General features: G+C 27.9%; 3 protein-coding genes across 3 annotated transcripts; 2 read left to right on the top strand and 1 right to left on the bottom strand.

The window, feature by feature from the left end:
• The first annotated feature begins 1,860 nt into the window (after positions 1–1,860).
• F9C07_2287752 (heterokaryon incompatibility protein-domain-containing protein) lies at positions 1,861–4,136 on the top strand. The gene is made up of 2 exons (XM_041287707.2): positions 1,861–2,709; positions 2,766–4,136. Exons 1-2 carry the CDS (start codon positions 2,125–2,127, stop codon positions 4,041–4,043), a joined length of 1,863 nt encoding a protein of 620 aa, XP_041150830.1. The 5' UTR covers positions 1,861–2,124; the 3' UTR covers positions 4,044–4,136.
• Positions 4,137–13,060: 8,924 nt separating this feature from the next.
• F9C07_2111199 (uncharacterized protein) lies at positions 13,061–13,660 on the top strand (the record flags this gene model as incomplete). The annotated part of the gene is made up of 1 exon (XM_041287705.1): positions 13,061–13,660. One exon carries the CDS (start codon positions 13,061–13,063, stop codon positions 13,658–13,660), a length of 600 nt encoding a protein of 199 aa, XP_041150829.1.
• A 153-nt stretch (positions 13,661–13,813) lies between these two features.
• On the bottom strand, positions 13,814–15,053 carry F9C07_2264787 (putative ribonuclease H1; the record flags this gene model as incomplete). The annotated part of the gene is made up of 2 exons (XM_041287700.2): positions 13,814–14,482; positions 14,567–15,053. 2 exons carry the CDS (start codon positions 15,051–15,053, stop codon positions 14,187–14,189), a joined length of 783 nt encoding a protein of 260 aa, XP_041150828.2. The 3' UTR covers positions 13,814–14,186.
• Between the last annotated feature and the right edge of the window lie 379 nt (positions 15,054–15,432).

The raw sequence follows: 15,432 nt of genomic DNA on the forward strand, positions 1-15,432 counted from the left end.
ACAGATATCAAGCTCTAGATATCTAAATTTTCCTCCTATCTATTCCAAGAGAGTTCTAACTATAGTACTTCAATATAGAAGTCTTATAGATTGAGTAATTTTTAGCAATGGTATCAAAAAAGTATACCCCGAGGTTTTTAGGCCAACGAATCATGGAAGGAGGTTTCAAGTTGATATATATTTAACGGCCTGTGGTGTGCTTGGTTGAAAGCAACCGCGCACCATTAGCCTTTTTTCCCTCGTGGAATGGCGTACCCTGGAGCACTGGTCCAACAGACATTTAGACCTTGAAAATATAGAATTGAACAGTTATAAGCCAATAAATCTGAAACTGTGTCCTTTTTGTCTCTATAAATTCCAGGGACTACCCATACATCAGGGGTCACTGAGAATATTCGTACACATGAAAACATCAATAATCAGTGCACCCCAGCCAACTTAAAACACTTGTTACTTATTCTGGATGGTGATATCATGCATTGGATCATACCGGCCACGGTTCAAAATTGATACAGGAGGGTACGCATTCTGCGATCCATCAAATTTTGCCCGTTTATGAATGACCTCCCAACTCTAGCGTAAATTGTGCTCCGCTGCCGGGTTATCCTTGGGACTACCTCTTGGTATCAAGCGGGCATAAAAGGTGGTAAAACCTCCGGTAAGTGCAACACGGACTGAGCCCCTCAAGTCATTCAGGTAGGTCGGCAGTTTTGTAGCGTCATGGGAGGCAGCTACGGCGAGAACACAATCTCTCGAGGGGAAGGGACAATGACCGAGAGAGGATTGGATAGCAGCGGTATCAACATAGAGAAAGGCATCCTGCCGGAGTCATGGTTCTATCTTACCTTCATCATGAAGATTCCGGAAATAGTTAGATATATTAAACGGTCATGACACACGGAGCTATAGGCGAACGTATCCGCAGATATCTTTCAAGTGCCGCGTTCTCATTCACTGGATCCTCAACCCACTGGATCTTCCATCGTTGCTTCAATCTCTCTGGTGTCAAAAATTGGTCCTTGGGATTTCGGACGAAGGTCAGGTCTAGGCCAATGGTCCCCCCAAATTGATGTTGGAAATGGCACCAGGCTGAATCATCGTGAAATGACGTTCGGATACAAACAAAACCCTAATACTGTTGGGGTTGACTGCCAACACGAATCATCCAGGGGGCCTTGTTAGATATCCGGATATTGTTGAAATCATACACCGTGATTTTGTCTTGGGCCACTCGGTCCAACTCCTTACGCCTATGATAGGATTTATCTGCATTTGCCTGGGCCTTCTTCTCAATATCGGTCAAAATCGCTTCCTTCGCGGTAGTGTACGTGCGTCATATATTTACCGCCAACGAATCACATTCATTGCATCTATCATGTCAGGGCCACAATCGTCCATTTGATTAGCTGGGCCCCAAACGATAATATCCGTTTCGAGGCGGCTTAAATCGTCTGTTCTGGCATCCTTTTGAACAAGTTATTCAATAGTCAATCCAGTATGTGCCTTGAAGAAGTCATCATATTTTCCATACGGGTCATGCAAGGTGAGGCTAGCAGGGTTAATAGCAGCCTGCTCGCATCGTTCCACAGTTTTCGGAGGAGGAACTTTTGCTGGAGGTCTCTGGTAGTAAGAAGTAACCATGGTACAAGACATCCAACACCACAGAAATCTACAAGAGGAGAATACCAATGTCTCAGATTGACTTCATATGTAATAGTGTGGGTACGCATAAAGAGATATATATGTTTTTCATGCTCCAATGCCGCTATGATACGGAGCTGGTCAGCTGACCTTCCCCACCAAGTGCATATTAGGTCGACAACCTTAGATATGGAGATTTATTTATTAACTGCATATAAGAGACCCTGCACCATGTGACATGTCACTTAGTATGAGTACGAGTTCATTAGTGTCGATTTTAGATACACAACCCCCGATGGACCGACTCAGCCACATTTGCCCTTTTCCCCGCTCTCTTTAGACATGCCAACTCAGCACCTTTGCAAGGCTGTAATATTCCTGGATCATAAAACTAGATGGACTTGCGCAGATTTGATGAGCTCACGCCGAATGAACTCCAGCCACAATCAGTGCACACTAGTATAGGAAAACCTTTACACCGAGATGCCTCTAAAACGAAAACGTACCTCCCATACCACCCCGCCCGCTTTTACGTACCCAACGCTTCCGCAAGAGCCTTATACTACTCGCATGATCCGTCTTTTGCCGCATAATGATAAGAGTGCTCCAATACAGTGTGAGCTGCTCAACTATGATTTATCGAACACATACGCAGGAGCGCACCTTTATCAGGCACTTTCGTATGTATGGGGAAGTGAGGCGAAGCCTGAATCCATCATTTTGAACGGCTGTACTTTCGATATCACAGCGAATCTTCATGCCGCACTTTCACACCTCCGAAACCGCCAATTTGAAAGAATACTGTGGGTTGATGCAATATGTATCAACCAGGATGAGGAAGATCAGGGATATGAGAAAAGCAAGCAAATCCCACTTATGCGGATGATTTATGCGCAGGCTGAATGCGTTATTGTCTGGCTTGGAGACGCTGCCGAAGAGGGCGACAAAGCGCTCGAAGAAATTCGTTGTCGGGGAGAAGAACAATATACAAACTCCACTTTGAACACTTCGGAAAACTATGATGCGTGTCTGCGGTTGCTACAACGAGATTGGTTTAGCCGTATATGGGTAAGATAGTGCTCAATCACCAGTGGAAACAGCCAATACTAACCAGAAAAAAACAGGTGCTTCAAGAAGTTGGTGTCGCACGATGTGTTTATGTCATGTGTGGCTTTATTTCTATAAACGGACATGTTTTCTGCGAGGGACTTAGCAGACTACGGCTTCCTTCGGCCCTCCTCAGCGCGATTGGCCCTGTTGCTCATCTCATACGTGGTGCGCTTTATCGACCAGAGTATAAGCTTAATTCACGCGGGTTCATATCTATAGGGGAGCTCATTGGCATGTATCATCGCCATAACGCGGCCAAGCAGCATGACAAAGTATATGCATTATTAGGCTTGAGTGCCGACCCGATCACAGCTGCCCTAGAGCCGAACTATAGCCTCCCATGGAAGGAGGTATTCAAGCGGACCATCAATTATATCTTCCCTGAATGTTCAGTGGAGGCATTTATTGAAACAGAGACAGTTTTGATGAGAAGCGAAGGATGGATTTTAGGCGTTATAAACTCTGTTGAAGAGAACGCTTCTAGGGTTGGCAAACAAAAAATTGAGGTCCTCTTCAGTTATACTGCTTTGTCATTGGGTTATCAATATCGCTGGGAAACTAGCTGGGAGTCTCAGGCTTTTGCAGCGTTGATCCAGGAAGGCGATATCATCTGCCTTCTGAAAGGGGCTTCCAATCCAAGCATTATACGATTGTGCAAAGACCATTTTGCCGTCATCACACCGGCAGTGACACCTCAACAAAGACAACACGAAAAGAGTCCAACAGTGAGGCCTGAGGGAATGACTTCTATGCGGGGTCTATTCGATATTCCCCTCATATGGAAAACTCCTCTGGCTAAAACAGAAAGTAAGGATGAGCCTGAAGTTCTGGTCCTACTCATGGATACACCGCTAGTTCTTCAAGGAGAAGAGCAACTCGAGGCTGAAAAAAGACTGAAACATATAATGCTGGCCGTCGTAGATATTGCGTTGACTGTATTAAACCAGGAAAAGTTCAAAACCAAGATGATAGAGAAAATACTCCGCCAAAGTGGAACAAAAGATTCAATTGCCAAAGAATTGGCTGAGGCTTCCGCAGCTGAAAATAGATGGTGGATAAGGAGGTGGAGAGATGAAGATGAAAGTCCTACGAAGACACTCTCACAAAATATCTTGCAGCACCAAGGAAATGACCTACCAATCTCAGAAGAAACAATAATAGCTGCAACAAGTGGTGACATATCACATAACTGTATTATCACGGAGCTCTTCCTGCTATACCAAAGAGTGAGCCTTCCAGTCTCTGAAAAAGTGGTCAAGGAAGTGGCAGGGAGTGGAAGATATGTGTTATAGACCCTTGTCTAGCGCACCTTATCAAAGGCGGATATACAAGGCAGAATAATAATAGAATAATAATAGCCAATTTCTAAGTAGAAGGTATTCGATGAATTATTTATTTAATAGTTATTTAGAAAGGGCTACGGACGCCGATATTAGCTACTATAATAAAATTATATATATTATAGTAGTAATATAATTAAATATATTAGTAATATAATAAGCTTATAGTATTAATAAGATATATTATATTACTAATATAAAAAGTTATAGTAATAACACGATAAATAAAAATATATAAAAATATTTATTTATATATTTAATTTAATTCTTTATAATTAATATATATTATTATTATAGAGTTATTTTTAGTAGTAAGACTAGTCTTAACTTATTTATACTCTTTTAACTATTAAGTATATATATTTAATAGATCTGGTTCTTTAGATTTAAGTCTAATATTAATAATAATCTTATATTAATTATATTTCTATAATAATAGTAATTTTATATTGACTATATTTTTATAATAATAATAGTCTAGTATTAATAGAAGTCTAGTATTAATAGTAGTCTAGTATTAATGGAAGTCTAGTAATAACTTCTATCTTTTCTAGACTGTAATCTAATAATAATAGAAGTTAAAGAATAACTTTAGATTAGTAATTCTTAAAATATAATCTATTAACTAATCTTAGATTTAATAATAAAACTCTAGATATAATATATTAATTATTAGTCTATATAAGTTAAATTATATTTAGATTTAAAATAATAATATAACTTTAAAAGTAAGTAGAAAGAATATAGTTATTAGCTCTAATACTAGTAATCTAATATTAATACTCGCTGCAACTCTAATCTCTACTTAATTAATTAAAATAGTTAGTTAACTCTAGAAGTAAATTACTTGGCTAGAGATACGCCTAGTAGTTAAGACTATTAAAATTAAAATTCTAGAATTATTTAATAGATAGTGTAGTAAGCTTTGAAAGTTTCTAATCTAACTAGAATTGTACTTTAGAGTTAATTATAGTAAGATAGAAATTGATAATAATAAAATCTATTTTATTTCTATTTATCTTATTAGTAGAGCGTTTAATTAGTTTAAACTATTTATCTAAGAATACTATAAGAAAGCGGAAGAGAATTAAAATAAAGAAATAAAAAAAATCTTTGTATTTTTTAATATATTTAAAAGATATTTTAAATAGATTTTTAAAGATATTAATATAACTTGGAACGTAGAATAAGAACTTTAGTAACTATAATATACTAAATCTATTAGTAAATTAGTATTAGATTTTATATAAATTATTATTTATTTAGATTAGAATAAAGATATATATATTACTAAGTTTAAAAAGTTATTAAAATTAAAAATCTAAAAAAAGCTTATTTAGATAGAAAGACTTGATATATTCTATAAAATAATTAAATAAGTAGTTAAAATTAATAATAAATTATATAATTTTAATTAAAGAAGAAAGAGTTAAAATAACTATAATATATTAAGAAATAATCGCACTAAATAATATAACATAAATAAAAAAAGATATATATAATTATAAAGTTAAGAATATTAGGATTTTTATAGTCTGTAATCTATAGAATTAGACGTTACTAAAGAAAAAGACTAATTAAAAAATATTTTTTAAAAGAAAAAAGAGCGTTAAAAATAAGAAAAGCTTTATTTTAATTATAAAAAAATAGAATATATATTAAAAGACTATTAATAAAAAAAAAGTAATTAATAATAATAGAGTAGATTATTTTAATAATTAAATTTAATTAAGAATAAGAAGTTAATATAATTAAGTACTATCGTAGATATATATACTATTAATAATTAAGTTAAAGAAGTTTATTATACTATTAGAATTAAGAGTCTAAATATAGATAAGATTAGTAAAGAAATTAAAGCTATATAGTTTAACGTTAATATAGATTTATTAATAGAAGAAATAGAATAATATAGAGAAAATAAGCTAAATAATAATAATTAAATTATATTAGATTAATTTATTATTTATATTAATTAAACTATATAGCTATATATTAATTAGAATTAGAGTAATCTATAGAATACTACTAAGTAATAGTATAGATAATTTAATAAAAGTAAAATTAATAAATTAGTTGACTATATAAATAATAAAATTAATAGATTTAAATAAATTAATAATAAAGTATAGTATAAGACTATTATAGAATTAATTAAAGAACACGTAAAATATATACTAATTAATAAAATAGATAATTCTAAAAATACTAATTAATATAATAAGTCTATTTTAAGTTTTAATTAATTAAATTAAGTTTTAATTAAAATTAATCTCTTAAATAAAGAGTATAGTATTTAATAGATTAGCTATAATCTTAATATAGAGAGATTTCTTAAAATATTTAAGATACTAGAAAATTCCTAAAATAAAAATAAAGATATATATTAATAAGTTATAATATTTATTAATATATTATAAAAAGTAGTATTACTATAATTAAAATAAAAAATACTAGTATCTAGACTATATTAAATATAATAAATTAAGATTAAGCCACTATAAAAATAAAAGATTTTTATAAATTAGATAAATAATATAATTAATAAAATTATATAAAATCTAAGAAAATTTTTATAATTGTTTAAAATATTATTAGAATAATGTCTATATTAGAATTATAAATACTAGAATTTAAATATTAAAAATTAAAATAAATATTATTAGTAATATAATAAATATCTAATTATATATAAAATATATAGTGTGGATAGATTTAAGTACTATAAAAAATTTAAATTTATTAATCTAGATAGAGTAAAAAAAGAATATAAAGAAATATATTATTAGTTAAAAGAATATAAATATTACTATTATATAATAGAATTAATATATAATTATTATTTTTAAATAATATATTTTAATAATAGTTATATTTACTATTATATCTAGAAATAGATAGTATATTTTTAGCTATAAAATAATATAAATTAAGAAATATTTACTATAATTAAATAAAAAAAATATATTATTATAATTATTATTATTAACAAAAAACCAGCGCGAGTAATAATAGATTTAGATATAATAAATAACTTTATATTACTAAAATATTAAAAAGATATAAAGATTAAAAAATAATAGAAAAAGAATATTAAATCTTTATTTAAACTAGATAGCTAGAAATTAGAAACTAATTAAATTTTAGTTAAAATAGTATCTATTACTATAGTTATAGAGTAATATATTAAAAATATAATTTTTAATATTATATTTTTAGAAAATAAATATAATATAGTATTAAAAATCTTATAGCTTAAAAATTATAATCTAATAATAGATTAAAAATAAAGAATACTCTATCTAAATAATTACTATTATTTAAAAAGATTATATATAGAGTATAGTATCTGTATCTTTATTAATAAATATACTAATAATAAAAGAATTAAATAGTGTAATTAAATTATTATAAAAAGAAATTCTATAAAAAATATAATTATAGTAGTAATCTAATATTTAAAAAAGAAATAGTTAATTAAATTAATAAAATAAATATTTATAAATAAATAAAAATAACTAGAGATTATAATACTAAAAAGTAAATTAGAAAAAAAATAGTACTTTTTATTAAAAATAAACTAAATATTATTAAAGTTAAATAGTAACTTTTAAATATCTTTAGACTTTTAGAAATTAGTAGTTAACTTTATAAAATAATTAAGTCTATTTAAAGAATATTAGAGATTTTAAGAATTATTTAAATAGTTATAAATAAATAAATTACTAGAGTATAGACTATATAATTATACTATTTTTATTTAAAAAAAAAAAGAAATAATATATAAATAAATCTATCTAATATTAAAGAAAGAATTATAAACTCTAAAAAAATATATTAAAAATAAATTTAAAAAGAAATAAATTTAATTATTAAAAAGTCTAGTAAAATATAGTATATTATTTATATTTAAAAAGAAAAAAGAATTATAATTATATATTGATTATTAACTATTAAATAAAATTATAATTAAAAATAGATATTTACTACTATTTATTATAGAAATATAAAATAAAATAAAAGAAATAAAATAGTTTATAAAACTTAATATTATAGATATATACTATTATTTTAGAATTATAGAAAATAAAGAATAGAAAACTATATTTTAAATAAAATATAAATATTTTAAATACTTAGTTATATTTTTTAAACTTATTAATATATTAGTATTATTTTAAAGATTTATTAATAAAGTATTAAAAAAAATTCTTGATATATTTATTATTATATATCTAAATAATATTCTAATTTTTTTATATAATCTCGAAGAATATATTTAATATATTAAAATAATTCTAGAGAAACTATAAAAAATAGAAATATAACTTAAATTAAAGAAATATAAATTCTACGTCTAAGAAATTAAATTTTTAAAATATTAGATATCTATTAAAAAAATATAAGTAAAAGAAGAAAAAATAAAAACTATTTAAGAATAATTAAAATTATTTAATTTTAAGAAATTATAATAGTTTATTAGATTACTAAACTATTATTAAAAATTTATTAATTAATATATATATAGGCTAGTACTACTCTTTAATTTATTTAAAAAATTAAAATAATAAAAATAAATAAATAAATATTAAAATATATTTAATAAAATAAAAGAAGTAATTATTATTATACTAATCTTAGTATAATATAATCTAATTAAATAAACTATTATTAAAATTAATATATTTAACTATATAATTAGTATATAAATAATATAAATAGAATTAAATAAGAAACTATAATTAATAATATTTAAATTTAGAAAACTAGTTTAAGTAAAACTAAATTATAATATCTATAATAAAAAATTATTAACTATAGTATTAATATTTAAAAAATAAAAAATTTATCTAGAAAAAGTATAGTACTAGATTATTATAAAATTAGATTATAAAAATCTAATATACTTTATAACTATAAAAAAGTTTATATAAAAATAAGTAAAATAGACTAAAATATTATTATAGTATAATTTTAAAATTAAATATTATAAAAGATTAGAGAATAGTTAAGTTAATGTTTTAAATTAAAAATTTAATTATAAAATTAAAGAAAAAATAATTAAATCTATAATACTAAAGTAATATAAAAATAGATTAATTAAATATAATAAATAAATACTTATAGTAGTAACTATAAAAATTAAAGATCTAATTTATTATTTTATTATAAAGATAAATAAAAGAAATAGAGTACTAATAGAAAAGTTTAAATTAAAAAATAAATTATTTATATAAAATAAAGATAGAATTATATACTATTGAAATCTTATTTAAGTTTTTTAGAAATTATAAAATATAATTATTTAGAAATACTATAATAACTCGATATAAGAATACTTTAAAATTAAGAAAATATTAAAATAAATTATAAGAAACTATTATTTTTTAAATATAGTAAAATAAATTAAAAAATATATTAATAAATATAAAATATATATTAGAAATAAGCTAATAAAATATAAATTATATAGATTTATACAATTACTAGATATATTTTTAAAATTTTAGAAATAGATTATAATTAATTTTATAAAATTACTATCTAAATTAGAAGAATAGAATATAATAATAGTAATAATAGATTAATTTACTAAATATATTTATTTAATATTAAGTAAATTAATACTTGATATAATATATTTTATATATCTATTTATTAACTATATCTTTATTTATTATAGAATACTAGAAAAGATTATATTAAATTAAAATAAATTATTTATATTAAAGTTTTAGTAATTATTTATAAATTTAATAGAAATAGATTAGAAGTTAACTACAGTATATTATTCATAAAAAAATAATTAGATAAAAAAAATAAATTAAATAATTAAATAATATTTATAATACTATATTAATTATTAATAGAATAATTAAATAAATCTATTATTAATAATATAGTTTATATATAATAATATAGAATACTTAATAATAAAAATAATATTTTTTTATATAAATTATAGATACTACGCTAAAATAGTAGAAAAACTAAAAAATAAATAATCTATTATAAAAAAAATAATTAAAATAATTAAAAAATTAAAAAATTTATATAATTAATTATTTTTAAATATTAAATTTTTTAATTATCGCGCGGCAATATACTATAACTGATATTATAAAAAAAGATTTATCTTTAAAAAAAGAAAGAAAATATTTCTATTCTATAAAAATATTAAAATAAAGCGACTAAGTTTAAAACTTAACTATTAAAAAATTAGACTATTTAAAATTAAAAAATAAATTAATAATATTAATTATTAATTAAAATTACTAGACTTAATAAAAAAAATATATTCTATATTTTATATCTTGTTATTAAAATCTATATTAGAAAATATTAAAATTACTAAAAATATTAAATTTAATAAAGAAGAAATAGAATATAAAGTTGAAAAAATATTAAAATATAAATAAATTAATAGAAAACTATATTATTTAGTAAAGTAAAAGAATTATAATATCTTAAAAAATTTATAGAAATCTATTAAGAATTTAATAGACTATTACTAGCTAATTTAACAGTACTACTAGTAAAAAAATTAAAATTTATTTAAAAAAAAAGATTATCTATTAGTTAAATTAAGCTAAAATCTAATCTAGAAACTACGGCTAGTTAAATATTATTATTTAATATATTAGCTCTAGAATAAAAAACTATAGTTTTTTAATAGCGCAACTTTTTCTATATCTTATATTTTTTTTATTTTTAATACTTAAGTTTTTTAAATTTCTTAATTTCTTTAATATTGTGCGTAATAAAATTATTTATATATTTTTATAATAATTATTTTTATTTTTATAAATGAAGAAGCTTTACTAAAATAATCTTTTTTTTTTTTTTAATAATATTCTAGGCTTTTACGAGCCGTTTTTACTTAGTATTAAAAAAAAAAGATTTAGATATTTTATAAAAAGTACTATTTACTTTTATATATTTATTATAATAACTAGAATTTTTAGATTTAATATAAGAATAGTAAAGATAAATATAATATTTATAAGAAAATATTATTTAAAATCCCTTGTCTTTGATTTGCTAGTAAAGCTTAGATTTATAAATAGAATTAAAAGATATAGTTAGAATATAGATAAAAGAAAAATTAAAAATAGATATCTTTTATTTAGATAAGACTATAACTTTATATTTTTAAGAATAAAAGTCTAAAAAAAAAGAAATAATATTATAGACTCTTGTCTAGTATATCTTATTAAAGATAGATATATAAAATAGAATAATAATAGAATAATAATAACTAATTTTTAAGTAAAAAATATCTAATAAATTATTTATTTAGTAGTTATTTAGAAAGAGCTATAGATACTAATATTAATTACTATAATAAAATTATATATATTATAGTAGTGATATAACTAAATATATTAATAATATAATAAGCTTATAGTACTAATAAAATATATTATATTATTAATATAAAAAATTATAATAGTAATATAATAGATAAAGATATATAAAGATATTTATTTATATATTTAGTTTAGTTTTTTATAATTAATATATATTATTATTATAGAGTTATCTTTAGTAATAAAACTAGTCTTAATTTATTTATACTTTTTTAACTATTAAGTATATATATTTAATAGATCTAGTTCTTTAGACTTGAGTCTAATATTAATAGTAGTCTTATATTAACTATATCTCTATAATAATAGTAGTCTTGTATTAACTATATCTCTATAATAATGGTAATCTAGTATTAATAAAAGTCTAGTATTAATAACAGTCTAGTATCGATAGAAGTCTAGTAATAACTTCTATCTTCTCTAGACTGTAATCCGACAACGACGGAAATCAAAGAACGACTTTAGATTAATAACCCTCGAAACGTGGTCCGCTAACTGGTCTTAGACTTGACAACAAAGCCCCGGGCGTAACAATATGGACCTGAAATTATGAAGATCCTATTTCAACATCGAGGGAACAGTCTCCCAGTTTCTAAGGAGGTGATTAAGGCAGCGGCAGGTAATCGATTTTATAGATCTAAGATTCTAGAGATTCTATTTTAATAAGACAAGAATCTTTTAATAATTAAAGAGATAGTTAGAATAGTAATAGTAAATACTAAAGAATATAGATCTAAGATTCTAGAGATTCTATTTTAATAAAATAAGAATCTACTAATTTTTAAAGAGATAATTAGAGTAGTGGCAAAGAATATTAAAAAATCTAGATCTAAGATTCTAGAGATTCTATTTTAATAAAATAAAAATCTATTAATTTTTAAAAAAATAGTTAAAGTAGCAATAGAGAATACTAAAAAATCTAGATCTAAAATTCTAAAGATTCTATTTTAATAAAATAAGAATTTACTAATTTTTAAAAAAATAGTTAGAGTAGTAGTAAAAAATATTAGAAAATCTAGATCTAAGATTCTAGAGATTCTATTTTAATAAAATAAGAATCTTCTAGTAACTAAAGAGATAGTTAGGACAGCGATAGAGAATACTAGAGAATCTAGATCTAAGATTCTAGAGATTCTATTTCAATGAGACAAGAATCTACCAGTTTCTAAAGAGGTGGTCAAGGCAGCGGCAGGTAATCAATTTTGTGGACCTGAGATCCTAGAGACTCTATTTCAACGAGACAAGAATCTGCCAGTTTCTGAAGAGGTGGTCAGGGCAGCGGCAGGTAATCGATTTTGTGGACCTGAGATCCTAGAGACTCTATTTCAACGAGACAAGAATCTGCCAGTTTCTGAAGAGGTGGTCAGGGCAGCGGCAGGTAATCGATTTTGTGGACCTGAGATCCTAGCGATTCTATTTCAACAAGACAAGAATCTGCCAGTTTCTGAAGAGGTGGTTAGGGCAGTGGCAGGGAATAATGGAAAATATGGACCTAAAATTCTAAAGATCCTATCTCAACATCGAGGCAATTGTCTGAGGGAAACAGGGTTAGACCTCATATCCCGCAGAAGACGTGAACGCTGAATTTCAAACCCACCCATGGTCCTCGCCCCGATTCCCCAACACACAGGCTTCATTCGCAAATTTGGCCAACTCAAGCACTTGACCAATCAAAAAATTAACCATGAAGTTCGCCGTTTTCATCGCCTCCTCCCTCCTCACCATCTTTCAGAAAAGGCTACCTTCACCCTCTACAGCGAGGGCGATACTAGGGGTTCTCCCCACTGCGCCATGACCACGAACGCCTGTGGCCAGCCCAACCAGTCCGGAATCAGTGCTGCCCTGAGCCAGGCTCAATACAGCCTGGCGGCAGGTCAGGGAGTAAGCCCAGAGTGCGGAACTTGCTGGGAGATCACCGTCACTTCAGACATGAGTGGAAACCCCATCAAAGAAAAGACTATAAAAGTTACCTTGAACAACCTTTGCCCTATCGATGGAAACTCCATTTGCAATACGTCGAACAAATACGAAGCTGGGATTCATTTTGACTTGTGTATGGATATTGGTGCTGAGAGCTTTCTTACTTTTGGGGCTAGGATTGGGACTGCAAGGCAGGCTTTGTTGGGAATTGGCGAAATGGCCGAGATTCAATATGTTGCGTTTATCCTTCTTCTTTCCTGGACTGATATTGATGGCTAGTATTTTGCTCAACAGCGATAGTTTCAAAAATTGCACATGATTTTGACCGTCCATCCGAATATAAGGGGTAAATGTTTAATCTTAGAGTCCAACGTTCTTACTGACCCACCCTACTACGTCTGGATTGTATTATCCTCAACGCCTCTAGCTCCTGAAGTTAGATTGAAAAAACAGAAGATAGCCCTGTGTTCCATTTCCATGAGCTGTGCAATCAAGAACCTGATAATTTCCTTGCTTGATATGAAAGACTGGACTACATTTTTCAAAGAAAAAGTGACAATGGCTCCGCATATCATAAAACCTTTTGGTAGTAATTGTCATGAGCTTCGAGAAAATCCGAAACTAAGAATGGCCTTAACTGGTCAAACTGTTCATAGTCGATCGTTTTGCACCCTTAAATTGACTAGAAGATAACATATCTCATCAGGTATGGTAGGCGAAGTAGTATTAACATATCCACAGATCAAAGGCCCATAGGTGCCACCTTATTACAAAGCCTGATGTTCAACCCTGTAAACACAGGGGTTTAGACAAGTATGCCATTAATATCCCGGAAGCCGCCTCGTGTATCCTCAGAAGCAGAATGTCTGGCATGATAGTCCGCATCCGTATTCCAATCTCTCGGAATGTGCCAAAATTTGACTTCCATGTCATTGCTATCCCATTTTTCTATTTCACTAAGTAGGCACTCCCAAAGGTCCCGGTTCTTAACCGCTGCTCCCATACTTGTCTTCCAGCCTCTCCTTATCCATCCGCGTACCCAGGACGTAACACCCTCAACAACATATTCATAATCCGTCGCAATCACGAGACTATTGAACCCTTCACCGGTCCAGAACCGGAATCGCAAAGCGGCAATAACGGCGCGTCATTCGGCGCGGTTGCTTGTTTGCGGATGCGCTTCACCAGTAGGCCCTTCGTTTTCAAGAGGAAAGCGCAAGTAGCCAGCATCGTCAGGTTTGAAAACAATGCCACAACCGGCTTTGGGGTTAGCTCCGCCGTTGTTTAAGCATGCACCGTCTGTGTAGATGAGAAATTGTTTGGGGTTGGTTCGATGAATAAATCGGGATACATTTGGGGAGGCATTAGTGCAGATTCCAGGTGGGAAAAGTGACTGGGGGGTATCCCTGGTGTTTCGAGGGTGGAATTTTGTGGGAATCACGCGTCCTGTGCCGACTCTGAGTCGTGTCATGTCGTCAAATGTTCTCTCCTCGTCGCTCATATCTTCATCTTGAGAATCTTGGGAGTCTTCCGATGCCTCTTGATCCTCATTCAATATTTCTTCCATAAAACTATAATCAACAGTGCAGAAAGGACAGACGACGAGGTGGTGCGAGCCACACACTAGACAACCATTGGGAAGTTCGACGGGGCTATCTGGGCGGAAAGGCATCTTTCAAGCTGGGTGAGGAGTGAAACACTCTAGGCGCAAATCTTCAATAATAGAGTAGTATTCTGGTGTTTCCTTTTTTATTCTTCCTTGGAGGGAATTGGGGCGGTTTGGATACTTGGAAGAGGCATGCTATTCTTGAGCATAAATTGATTAAGTGGCGTGCAATGTTGGGAAGATATCAGGTTGGGTGATTCGGCTGTATGATAAGGGTGTTGGTGTGGTAATCATGATGCCTGTGGATACATCTAGCGGGAACATACAGCCAACACTCAGGATAACCCAATAGATCTGGAGCTATTGAGACCCACCTCGAATGTTTTTGCAGAGAGCTCCACACGTCTTTAGTATGTAATTTCAGGAAGGCCCTAAGTTCTTTCTG

Source organism: Aspergillus flavus, chromosome 8, assembly GCF_009017415.1.
Source record: "Aspergillus flavus chromosome 8, complete sequence".
NCBI classification, from domain to species: Eukaryota; Fungi; Ascomycota; class Eurotiomycetes; order Eurotiales; family Aspergillaceae; genus Aspergillus; species Aspergillus flavus.